Below are 13,978 nucleotides of genomic sequence, written 5' to 3' on the forward strand. Positions count from 1 at the left end.
CAGCCATGAGGCAAAATTATCACCTTCTTGTCCCCAAACCAGCATTATGAAAAGAGTCCACTGTATCAAAAACGAATGTTCCCAGTCTTGAGCACATCCCAGCCAGAATGACTGACACATATCCTGGAAGTTGGTGGATTTTACTCATCATGGATATAACAAAGTTTTTTTTTAATTTAGAGAATGTGTTTCATCCTGTTGTTTTAAATATTTGAATTAAGCAATGGAAATTCCTTGGTTAAATATAGAAAGTTTTCTGGGGCACCTGGGTGGCTCAGTCGCTTAAATGTCCAACTCTTGATCTCAGCTCAGGTCATGATCGAACTCACAGTTTTGTGAGTTCGAGCCCCGCATTGGGCTCTGTGCTGTCTGGAGCCCCTTGGGATTCTCCCCCTCTCTGTGGTCTTCCCCCTCTCCCCCCACTCACATTGTCTCTCTTAAAATAAGTAAATACATTAAAAAAAAAAAAATTCTTGCCTCACCTCTAGCAGCTTAACAAGGCTGGATTCTTAAATGAATAAAAAGTGAAAAGCTTTCTTCTCCAGAAGCTGCTTGGCATATCTGAAAGTCAGGTGGATTATCTGGTATAGTCTGAAGGTCAAATCATTCCTGATCTCACCACTTAGGATCCAGCACTAACTGCTGAGATGCTCAGGGCTACCTTAAAGGGTCATAGCACCAGAGCCTTTTATTTTCCAACAATTTCACTGCTGACTGGGAACCTGAATATGGAGTGTCCTTTGAATGTTAAGATCATGTTTTCAGAACCTGAAGGCAAAGCAAATAAGTGTGTACCTGTCAAGACCCCAAGATTATCTGAAATGATCCCTCTGAAGTCCAAGGCATAAGATTACCATGTGAATACAAAGAGTCGTCCATCAATTATCTTCAGATCTCACTTTATTTCAACCTCCAATGTATTCTCCCCAACACACTGCTTCTAACAGCACAATTCATAGATTTGAATTTTGTTCTTTTCCCCTGATGAAGAGTAGATTGGCCAAAAGGCAGATAACAGGAGGGAAAAAGGAGGAGCCAGAATAAACCACAAATAAGGTGAGCAAATCAGAGTTGTTAGGAGAGCTAATGGAAATTCATACAGAGAAAGTAAATACATGCACTTAAGTAAAATGCCTGTGTTACCAAAATTACCATTTAATTCCAGTAATTTTGAGGAGATGAGAGCATTAGAACCAATAATAAATTGAACTCAGTCAAGGAATGAGGTAGAGAGAGGCACTTTTAATGTAAAGGAAAAGAGAAATGAAAGCCTAAGATAGCTGGAAAAATACACAGATTCTATCTTTTCCTTTGGTGCTGGCCAAGGACCAACCTATGTAATACAATTGTCTTGCTAAAAATCAGGAACCAAGTTATTCCAGACTCCGTAACAGGGAAGATTGTATTTCAACTTCCTTTTATTCCTGGAACAAACAGTAGTAAAATGTCAAAACTTTTGTTCATAACAATATACTGATTAACCAATTTCTTCTGGTGGTGCAAAAAAACACTCACTGAGCAAGATCACTATAAAATTTCCCCTTAGAAGTTTGAGAAGGGGGCAAAGATCACCTTAAACCAGCTGCTACTTTTTAACTTATTACAAGGCCTTGCAAATATCCCTGAGAACATCTCCTACCTGAGCTTACGATGAAGCAGCTGCCTGGCTAGAGCTACTGCAGTGTAAACATAAACATCGGGAGGGCCCTGATGGTTTAAATTCACAGGAACATGGCCAGCCACAGGCTAGTCTTATGTAAATAAAGGGAAGACCAGGATGTCTTCATATTTTAGTTTCATGACCGTTTCTACTCTCTATGGAGTTCTATGTATGAGGTAACTAAGAAATAGTGACTAAATTTTAAGAAACAGGTATCCTACAGCCAAGGCCCCAGTGTACTGTGGAACTGAGATGTTTCACTGGAAAGTTATCTAGTGTCAGCTTCTGAGCAAGATGTGTCTGTGGCTGTACCTTGCCAGCTCTCAAGTCAGTCACCTCTCGAATGTTGAGAGGCCAATGACTGGCGGTATCCACTTCATCTCATCCCACTTCACAACCCATGGCATAGGCAGGGGGGAAAAATAGAGGAAAGGGAAGAGAAAGCATCAAGGCGCTGTCTTCAAGTCATTTGGTGATGATTCCTGGGTCAGACTGCCTTACTCTTGTTTATAAGCAGAAGTACTTATGTGACACACTAAAAAAGATAAAGATCCATACCAACAATAACTGCACATTCTTTAGCCACAAGGCATCACATTCACGAAGAGAAAATCCTACAAGTTCGGAATAACTCTGGACATAACCTTCACTCCTATTTCTGTAGAACATGCTCAAATTTTAGATTAGGCCAGATGGAACCGTTGTACAAATCAAGAAAAAAAACTCCCTTTCTTCCAGGGCACAGTCTGGTGCGCCTGGTTGCCCTTGTGCAGTCCATGATTGGCACAACCATTTGTAGAGAGCCTACCAATCCTGCTTGGCAGTGTCATAAACATGGTAAAAACCGAGAAAAGCACTAGACTTGGAGTCAGAAAAATCCAGTCACCTTTTCCTCTCCCATGCTAGGTGGCTTTTGAAAAGTCATTAAACTCCAAGTAGGTCTCTTCACAGCGTAAGCTGGGGATGAGGACTATGAATAGCCATTGCAACTGTGAAGGTGGAATAAGGTACATGATGGTGCACAAGAACAATCTCTGGCAAATTGTAAATGTTCAACTATTGTTAAAATTATAATGACCCACACTTTTTAAGGAAAAGGATACTCTAATACAGAAAAATATGCACCCTAAACTGAAACCCATCTCACAGTTGAACCTCCTCAGTGACGAATGCTGTAATGGGTTGTCACTAATGGCAGATCTCGTTCCTCCAGAGAAGCTACATTTTTCTGGCATGGTGTTGCTGAGGCTTTAAATGAGATACAGTAGCGCCCCCTCATCCTCCCCAGTGGATGCCTGAAACCACGGAGAATACTGAGCCCTATGTATTTTTTTCCCCCCACACATACATATCTATGGTAAAGTTAGTTTATAAATTAGGCATAGTAGACATTAACAAGAAAATAGAATTAAGATAATATACTGTGATGAGTTCTGTGAATGTGGTCTTCCTCTCAAACTATCTTATTATACTAATACCCTCATGAGGACATGAGATGACAAAATGCCTACGCTATGAGATGAGTGAGGTGAGCGATGCAGGCACTGTGATGAACCATTAGGCTACTACTGACCTCAGGATATGGGAGTAAGGATCATCTGCTTCTGGGCCACGGCTGACTGCCGGTAACTGAACCGCAGAAAACAAAACTGCAGACAAGGGGATTTGTGAGGAAATCAGTTCAGAGGCCAGAATCTGTTTCTGTAAAGGTAATCAAATAGTCTACAGGCCCTCTATGAAATATGATCACCAACTCAAATTTTACCTGTAGTACCTTTTATTTCTATAAGACCTCTCAAAATAATTTTAAGATTCTGTGGGTATGACATTTGTCCACATCATGCCTTTTAGAGAAAAAGGCAAAGAGCAGGCATTACTTTTGTATTATTAGAGGGAATTAGCATGAAGGCTGGGGAAATTGATTTCCACAAGAAATTAATGGTAGCTGTACTTCCAAAAAACCACATTCCTGGGTTCATTGTTTATTCCCCCAGGACAGACCCAGTCAAGTAGCTGCATTTTGATATAAGAGATGGTACAGAAACATAGGTGAGAGGAGGTATCAAGGATGCCTTTGTGTGGTGAACGTGTGAACCAGATGGTCAACAGTTGCTTTTCATTTTCTAGAAAGCTTTCTAGAGGGCAATGATGATACAAGAGTCCCTGTAAGGCACACTGTAGACACTGATTTCTATTGGCTCAGAATTATTATTTTAATACAAAGACGATAAAGTGGCATTCTTTAATTCTGGTATTTTTCTCAAGAAACCTTCATTGGTTTTTTACCAAGTTTTCAGAAATCATTACAGTCTATAAAGCAATTAAGAAGAAATCTAGAAAACTTACTAATACAAACTTTTGCTCAATAGTTTAAAGAATGAGGAATGATAAATGGTGATACTCAATTCCACATTTGAGTTCCATAAGCAAGTGAGATTTATCCCTAATCTGCCTTTTTACCTTAGATTTAGATGTAATGTAAGTTGGGGAGGCATGGGGGAGAAGAAATGGCCTCTGACTACCAGCCCCACCAAAAACGAGGGAGGTGGGAGGCTGAGAAATAATTTTTTTTAATAAGCAAAAAACAGGAACTGCTGTAAGCAGCAGTCCTCATTAGGGTATTTCCCCTCCAGTGCCAGAGGCAGAGGATAAGGAAGTGAAGAAGCAACAGGCACCCTGACACACTCTATTATTCAGAACTATCAATGATTCAACCTAGAGAAAGCCAATGGAAAAGAGTATTAACCATTACCCAGCAAGAGGCAATTGGCCAAATCACTTTGGGTTAATGTTCAACAGATAGGAAAATAAACCAGCACGTGGCAGCATCCTATCACATGTCTCAGTCTTTCCTTTAGTGGAGAACACAGACCCAAATATCCTAAGCCACAGATCTCCTTGTAGTAGCTCAGAAGTAAACCCGGTTTCTATTAGTGCTTAAATGTGTTCAGCTAATGGGTTTGGGCTCCGGAGTTTAAAAGTGTCAACACTGGAAGGAAAATATTTTATTATAAAAGAGAAAAAAAAAAATCAGGATAACTCACCAGTGTGCTCTTATCCTATGCAAACACAAAAGTAGGAACTAGAATACAGAGAAACCCCAATGTCGGAGCCAACTGTCAGAGTCCAAGGAGTGAAAACCATCTTTACTACATTAATTCCCATCCTCCCACCTCTTCTCTAGCTACACTAATCAAGGTGCACCAAAACCCTTAAAAATATCACTCCCTAAGACGCTACAACTCAGAACATACAGATACAGTGCATGATAAAGCTGAATAGACAAACACACTTCAGACCTTTCCTTGACCAGCTTTTAAATAGTATTGCTTTAGGGAGAAGATTTAATTTTAAAAAATAAATTTAAAAAAGAAAGCACATTTAAAACGTCAAGTTTTGGTGATCAGGATAGTAAAGTAATTTTATTACAAATTTCAGGATCTAAAAAGTAATTTGTTACATTTACTAAGATAAATCTGAGATGACCTGTATCAAGCATGTGTGTCTTGCATAGTGACACTGTGATCCTCAGGCATGAAAAGACATGGTTCCACCCCCCCCTGCTTTAGGGATGGGATCAGCCAGATGAAAGAAAATTACACTGATTCTCAACTAGCACATACTGATTAGAATCATTTTGTTTATCACTCTGGCATTTGGACTGTAAAGAGTTCAGGGAAGAAGTCTAATTCTTGAACTCTGAAAGCCAAACTAAAATCTCGAGGGTAGCCTCAAGAAAGTCAAGCTTCTCTTTTACTACTTTTTATTTCAATGGTATTTAGGAGACCTTCTGTATTTAATAAGAGTTATGATTCAGTTGGTCTGTAAGCCCAAGTATTAACATCCTTATCACATGGCAAAAGACCACAGAGAAGCTGGCTGACCAGTAAGAAGACTAGGCCAGATAAAGGGAAAACACACTAATGCAGGTTCTAGACAGTGACCATCCAGCAACAGAGATGCTGCTAGCGAGTAACCATAAGCTCCATAGGGTGGCCATACACAAAAGGGCCAGAAGAGACTTTGACAGGCCATCTAAGTCATCCTTCTGCTTCTAAATGAGACAAATGTCCCTCTTTAGCCAGTTACTTGCCTTTGCATTCACAGGCAGGGAGCCCTAGGTCTCTGTTATATTTATTTTTTTTAAAGATTACTAAAGGTAACATCTTTACAAGGTGGAGCTGTAGGAAGCATCAGGGACTTAGTGGGCACAGAGCAAGTGCTCTCCCGTGGGATTTTAACAAAGAACGTGGGGGTGAAGAGGAACAGTGCAGTACCTGAGAGGCAGCAGAGACATAAGGGAAGAGCACCCTCACGCTACAGGACTAAGAAGGTGGGGGAAAAAAGAAGATCCACAAAGGAATGGCTGCAAAACACAGCATGTTGGTCAGGAAAGATGAACTTCCAAGGGCAGGAACAAATCAGTAGCTGAGGAGCCCACAGCTAAGCCCTGTTGGCCTAGGAATTTCTATCGCAGATTCTCTTAAATTAACCCTCTCCCTCTAAAGCTGTGGCTCTCAACGGGAACAATTTTGCCCCCAGGGGACATTTGGCAATGTTGGGAGACATTTTTGGTTGTCACAACTGGGGGAACGGTGCTACTGATATTTAGTGGGTAGAGGCCAGAGATGTTGCTAAACATCCTACAGTGCACAGGACAGCCCCCTACAACATAGGATTAATCATGATGTCATTGATGGCAAGGTTGAGAAACCCTGTTCTAGAGGGAGTACTTTACTCAAGAGATTCTGAATTGAGCATGAGCCACGGCCCTTGGAACTTAACAGACAAACGTGAATGCCCTCTACCTCAAGCCCTACTATGTGGATCGATTTATGCCTTGTTGAGCAGAAGTCCCCCATTATCCCAGAGTGTTCCACAAATGTCCAATCAGTTGTTGGTGGATCCAATTCAGTCAGTACAGCTAAGACTTTACATATTTTTTGTCTTCTTTCTCTTCTGAAAGATCTGCTATTTCTTTCTCAGAGCCAGTGCTACCCCAACTGCCACTGCCAGGATGGCAACAGCGGCGGCCCCTCCAAACAGCAGTATAGACTTGCCCTCAGACAGGGGGAAGGCCTTCTCTTCTGCAGCAGGGGAGGGCCCTTCTTGAAGACTCTCTCTCTTTACATGCATCTCCTTTTCACTCAGCAGTGTTTCTGTGGGTTCCAGTGCAGGGATCACTTCCTCTTCTAGTTCAACAGATTCAACTGCTGCTGCTTTTGTCTTCATCAAGTTCTCTTCTTCATCAAGTTCCACAAACAACGATGTAGCAGGGCTGACTTTCTCAACTGCAATCGCTTCTGTGTCAGGTTCCCTCACCTCCAGCACGGAAGTAGCAGTGATATGCGGAAGCAAGGGAGCAGGTGCTTCAGGGAATGCCTCCTGCAGCTCCTTGGTTGGCAAGACTACAGATGCCACAGCAGCCTCTTCCACACCTTCAGGTATTTCTTCTTTTTCCACATGCACAATGTCAGAATTAGAAGAATTGTTCTCGCTCTTCTCTCCAGCCCCATTGCTATCTAAGCTTTTGACTTCTTCAGGATCCATTGCAATCTGTTGCCAGGACTCAGGACCTAGGGACACTGGTAGGCTTTCTGTGTGCCAACTCTGACTGGCTGAGAGTGAAACAGGTAAGCTCTCTGACTGCCAAGAAGTGGTCACAGTAGGAGACTCTGGAGGACTGACTTGTCCAGAGTTGTCACTGGGCAGGATATAAATGTCATTGCTATCTTCTGCAGCGATTCCAGGGTATTCCTCCTCCTCTGATTCAAGGTTAAAGACAGTGCCCTAGAAGAGAAGGAAGAGAGTCAATACAAAGAATGGTAAATATATTTAAAATAAATATAAATCTGGATAAAAATTCTTTCCCAAACTGAAGTTCTAGGAATAAACACATTGTTTACAGCTATGTAATTTCTGGATTGAATGCATTTACCTGTAGACCAATAAAGAGGAAGAATTTTTTTCTTTTATTCATTTTTTTATGAATATAATATATTGTTAAATTCGCTTACATACAACACCCAGTGCTCATCCCAACAAGTGTCCTCAGAGGAAGAATTTTTAACAAGATAGTCCTCTGACCAACTTCCTTGAAACTAAAAAACCAAAATGTGATTTTTATATTCAATTCGATGTGTATATATATACAATGCAATAATTAATGCAAAATAGCAGAGAAAACAAAGGCAAGAAACTTGCTCTCAAGGAATTTATCACTTAGTAAGGCAATGCTATCCGGCAGTCCAAGTGCTAGTAAGAGTTCAGCTGGAGAGATGGCAACTTCTTCTGGTGGAGGCTGCAGCAGTCAGGGAGATGCCTGAGAGCTTTGTGGAGAAACCAGCATTTACAGTGACTATCAGGAGAATGGGTCAGAGTCTATGGTGAAAACCATGGGCAAGACACAATACCCGCAAAAGTGTATAAATATAAAAAAGAGGATGTCACAAAAACAGACACTCAGATCAATGGAATAGAATACAGAACCCAGAAATTAACCCACAAATGTATGGCCAACTAATTTCTGACAGTAGGAAAGAATATCCAATGGAATAAAAACAGTCTCTTCAGCAAGTACTGGGAAAACTGGACAGCAACATGCAGAAAAGTGAACCTGGACCACTTTCTTACACAATACACAAAAATAAACTCAAAATGGATGAAAGACCTAAATGTAATAAGACAGGAAGCCATCAAAATCCTTGAGGAGAAAGCAGGCAAAAACCTCTTTGGGACCTTGGCTGCAGCAATTTCTTACTCAACACGTCTCCAGAGGCAAGGGAAACCCAATCAAAAATGAACTATCGGGACCTCATCAAAATAAAAACCTCTAGTCTGCACAGCAAAGGAAACAATCAGCAAAACTAAAGGGCAATCAACGGAATGGGAGAAGATATTTGCAAATGACATATCAGATAAAGGGTTAGTATCCAAAATCTATAAAGACCTTATCAAACTCAACACCCAAAACACAAATAATCCAGTGAAGAAATGGGCAAAAGGCTTGAATAGACACTTCTCCAAAGAAGACATCCAGAAGGCCAACTGACACATGAAAAGATGTTCAACGTCACTCATCATCAGGGAAATACAAATCAAAACCAGAGTGAGATACCACTTCACACCTGTCAGAATGGCTAACATTAACAACTCAGGCAACAACAGATGTTGGCGAGGATGTGGAGAAAGAGGATCTCTTTTGCCCTGCTGGTGGGAATGCAAACTGGTGCAGCCACTCTGGAAAACTGTATGGAGGTTCCTCAAAATATTAAAAATAGAACTACCCTAAAACCCAGCAATTGCACTACTAGGTATTTATCCAAGGGATACAGGTATGCTGTTTTGAAAGGGCACATGTACCCCCATGTTTATTGCAGCACTTCAACAATAGCCAAAGTATGGAAAGAGCCCAAATGTCCATTGATGGATGAATGGATAAAGAAGATGTGTATATATACAATGGAGTATTACTCAGCAATCAAAAGGAATGAAATCTTGCCATTTGTAACCACATGGATGGAACTAGAGGGTATTATGCTAAGCGAAATTAGTCAGAGAAAGAAAAGTATCATATGACTTCACTCATATAAGGACCTTAAGATACAAAACAGATGAATATAAGGGAAAGGAAGCAAAAATAATATAAAAACAGGGAGGGGGACAAAACATAAGAGACTCTTAAATATGGAGAACAAACAGAGTTGCTGGAGGGCTTGTGGAAGGTGGGGATGGGCTAAATGGGTAAGGGGCATTAAGGAATCTACTCCTGAAATCATTGTTCCACTATTTGCTAACTAACTTGGATAGAAATTAAAAAATAAATTAAAAAAATTTTTTTAACATTTATTTACTTTTGAGATACAGAGAGAGACAGAGCATGAGCAGGGGAGGGGCAGAGAGAGAGGAAGATACAGAATTCAAAGCAGGCTGCAGGCTCCAAGCTGTCAGCACACAGCCCAACGCGGGGCCCGAACTCACAAACCGCGAGATCATGACCTGAGCCGAAGTCAGACGCTCAAGCGCCACCCAGGCGCCCCAAAAATAAATAAATTTTTAAAAATAAAAATAAATAAATAAATAATAAAAAAGGGTAACAGTATGTAACCCAGTGGGAGTAGTGTACAGTGTACATGAAGAATAGAAATTTCCATTAGGAAAGGGACCCTGGAAAACCTGACAGAGAACTAAGAAATATGGACTTTATTCAACAGGAAATGGTCAATGAAGTGTTTTAGCTACACAAGGACAATCACAGCTCCACTTTAAAATGACTTGAGAGCAGTGGCCAGAGGAACACCAGAAATGTAAGACTCTTGCTTCTCTCTTTAGCAAGAGTCTTGACACAAAAGCAATAAAAATAAATAATGTCAGGGGCGCCTGGCTGGCTCAGTTGGTAGAGCACCCGTCTCTTGATCTCAGGGTCGTTGAATTCAACAGAGCATGGAGCCTACTTAAAATAAAAAATTTATTAAAAAAAAATTCACCGTCTAGATGTGAAAACTGACATATGAATAATTTCAGTATGATACAGAAAGCTTTAAGACAGGTATATGCACAGGATGATAGCGGAACCTAGAGGAAGAGAGAACTAATGGAGGGTAATGTTCATAAAGACCTAAAGAAAGCTTCACAAAAAGTCTGGGTGACACTCATAAATGCTGCAGAGAGTTTGAATAGAGTATGTAAAGCAAATTAATTCCTGTTTTATTTTGTGATTATAGCTGCTATTCATAGGAAGTAGAATAATTTTATTCTTCAATCAAAACTGAAAGCTCTCGGGGGGCACCTGGGTGGCTCAGTAGGTTGAGCGTCCAACTTCAGCTCTGGTCATGATCTCACACTCTGTGAGTTTAAGCCCCACGTCAGGCTCTGTGCTGACAGCTCAGAGCCTGGAGTCGGCTTCAGATTCTGTGTCTCCTCCTCTCTCTGCCCCTCCCCTGCTCATGCTCTGTCTCTGTCTCAAAAATAAATTAAAAAACATTAAAAAAAAATTTTTTTAAAAACTGAAAGCTTTCTGCATACATTAAGGCTCTAATATAAACCAGTAGTCCCTCTATTAGCCCTACATAAAAAGAAACCAGAAAAGCAACTAAACAAATAACATGATCATAATATCAAGATTCTAACTGCCCCACGTTCCACCTCAACCCTTGTTTCAATCTCCTTAGGAAGCCCTAGAGGTCATCAGGGATAGTCTGTGAACGAACATACGCAGAGAGATACAACAGTGGAGTAATTAAAAATACAGTATTTGTAGGAAAAAAGAACTGGTTTGAACCCCAGCTCCACACATACCAGATGTGTATATCTGAAGGCCTTGCTTGCTTAACCATTAAAAAAAAAATTTTAATGTTTATTTATTTTGGTGGCGGGCGGGGGGGGGGGGGCGGTAGGGGCAGAGAGCGAGGAAGACACAGAATCTGAAGCAGATTCCAGGCTCGGAGCTGTCAGCACAGAGGCCCATGCAGGGCTCAAATCCATGAACCGGGAGATCAGGACCTGAGCCAAAGTTGGACGCTTAACTAAGCCACCCAGGCGCCCCTTTGCTTAACCATTTAAACTTCAATTTATTCATAAATGGAATATGAATGCCTTGGTAAGTTTTATAACAAAACTTAGATATAGTATTTATCGTGCTTAGCACAGAACCTTGTACATAGTAAGCAATCAATAAATTATGCTGTTTTTTCATTATTATTGTTTTTGTTGTCATTGTTTTTTTGCTACTGTTTTTGGTGTGGTGGTGGGAGAAAGTCACATAGACTGAAAAAATTTTAAAACTAAAAGCAATTTGAAACAATACCCTTCCTTGGGTACAAAAAGGTTATTAACACACTTTTTCCTCCTTCCTCATCTCTCCTAAATAGAGGTATCACAAAACTGGAAAGTAAAAATCTCTCTTTAGAAAATTACAATAGTATAAGGGTGCCTGGGTGGCTCAGTTGGTTAAGCGTCTGATTTTGGCTCAGGTCATGATCTTGCAGTTCATGAGTTTGAACTCTGCGTCAGACTTTGTGCTGACAGCTCAGAACATGGAGCCTGCTTCGGATCTGTGTCTCTCTCTCTGCCCTTTTCCTGTTTGCGCTCTCTCAAAAATAAATAAACATTAAAAAAAATTATTTTTTTAATTATAATAGTATACATCAAACCAATATACAGCTTATTTCTGTGGGACAGAACTATAAGAAAAGTGTGTATTCTATAAATTTTTTACAATGATCATGACTTTGTATAAAAAATTTTTTTAATCTATTTGAAAATAATAAATCTATCTCCATTTTTTTAAAAGACTGTTACATATAAATTGTGGTCTGCTGCTTCCTAGAAACTTGAGATTAGTGGACATTCAACAATCTCAACATGAGCTGTGAAATAATTTGAGTCAGATGAAGAGGATCTCCTGAATATCTTTTGTACATGTCCCTAAAACAAAGGGCAGGGCATATTAGAACACCATTAGAAACTGGTGTGTTTTTTTTTAAATCTTTTATTCTTTTTTTAGTTATTAATACATGAGAAACACATTCATAAAATTACATAACCTAACATTCACCATTTTTAGGTGTGCAATTCAGCGGTGCTTAGTATATTCACAATGTGTGCAAACATCACCCCACTTTATTTAATTCCTGAACATTTCCACCATCTCAAAGAGAAAGCTTTTGACAATCACTCCCAATTCTCCCCTCCTCCTTCCCCTGGCAACCACTAATCATTCTCTGCCTCTAGATATGCCTATTCTGGGAAGTACATATAAATGGAATCATACAATACGTGACCTTTCATGTTTAGGTTCTGTCACTTCACATGTTTTCAAGGTTCGTCCATGTTGTAGTGTATATCAGCACTTTCTTTCTGTGGCTTTGCAGTAGTTCATTAAATGGATATACCACATTTTGTTTATTAATTCATCAGTTGGTTAACATTTGGGTTTTATCAATTGGTTGACATCAGTTGTTGGTTGACATTCATCAGTTGGTTGACATTTCCACCCTTTGGTGATTGTGAATATCCACATATAAGTTTTTGTTTGACCACCTATTTTCAATTCTTTTCAGTACATAGCTACAAGTGAAACTGCTGGGTCATGTAATTCTGTTTAATTTACTGAGGAACTGCCAAACTATTTCTCAAAGCAACTGTACCATTTTATATTCCCCCCAGCAATGTAGAAGGGTTCTAATTTCTCCACATCCTAACACTTGTTATTGACCATTTCATTTTTTTTTTTTTTTTTTTATCAGTGCCATCCTAAGGAATGTGAGGTGGTATCTCATTTGGGTCTTTATTTGCATCTCACTAATGACCAATGATACTAAACATCTTTTCATTTGCTTATTGTCCATTTGTTTATCTTCTCTGGAACAATGTCTATTTCTTTTTCCCACTTTAAAATTCTATTGTCTTTTTATTATTGAACTGTTAAGACTTTTATCTTTTACTCTTCAACAAAACAAAACACAAGGGTGCCTAGGTCGTTCAGTGGGTTAAGCATCAGACTTTTGGTTTTGGCTCAGGTTATGATCTCACAGTCTGAGTCTGAGCCCTGCGCTGGACTCCAAGCTGACTGTGCAGAGCCTGCTTGGGATTCTCTTTCTCTCTGCCCCTTTCCTGCTCTCTCTCTCTCTCTCTCTCAAAATAGATAAATAAACTTTTAAAAAATAATAAAATAATATAACTAATTGGGGGCAAGGATGCTTGTAAAAAAGGTTGAGACTAAAGAAAACAGAGGAGGTAAAGTACTAAAGTAACCAGTAGTCTATGCTAGTTAATAATCTTATTTTTTATTTTTAATAAGATCTGCCATTAGTACTGTTCTTCATATGGATTCCTTTCCCAGGCTTAAAATGCATCTAAATGAGACCTTCATAACTATAATCTTATAGGATTTCACCTCTTTTGAATTCTCAGATTTTCATCAGTACAATGGTAATATAAAACCACTCAACAGTTCTGGGACTTTATCAATAATGAATGATAACAGAGTCCCTTTGCAACCAAATGCATCACATAAACACTGTATACCCACCAACAGCAGAAGTCATTAATTACTGATTGCCAGGAGATACTACTTGTCCTACTGAAGAATACAAACTACAAATAACACTTCTACATTGTTTCTCTATCTTATCCCATTGTTAGTAACTTTATTTTGGCTACCATCTACCTCATCATCTTCCTCTCCCTCTATTTAATCTAATCATAAAGTGCTAACTATATCTCAAAACATTTATTCTTAATGTATCCTAACATATCAAGATATATTTTTCCCTTCCTCTCAACATTTTCTGCTATCACTCTAATATAAGCAATCAT

General features: G+C 39.5%; 1 protein-coding gene across 13 annotated transcripts in view; it reads right to left on the minus strand.

Annotated features, from left to right (window-relative positions):
- Positions 1–882: 882 nt before the first annotated feature.
- Positions 883–13,978, minus strand: part of BCL2L13 (BCL2 like 13) — a 96,075-nt gene continuing 82,979 nt past the window's right edge. For all 13 annotated transcript variants that reach the window (XM_042945391.1, XM_042945394.1, XM_042945387.1 and 10 more), the window contains one exon: positions 883–7,450. In XM_042945391.1, coding sequence (XP_042801325.1) covers positions 6,632–7,450 — 819 coding nt within the window. In that variant the 3' untranslated portion in view covers positions 883–6,631. The remainder of the gene's footprint in view (positions 7,451–13,978) is intronic.

This window comes from Panthera leo, chromosome B4 (genome assembly GCF_018350215.1).
Source record: "Panthera leo isolate Ple1 chromosome B4, P.leo_Ple1_pat1.1, whole genome shotgun sequence".
NCBI lineage: Eukaryota > Metazoa > Chordata > Mammalia > Carnivora > Felidae > Panthera > Panthera leo.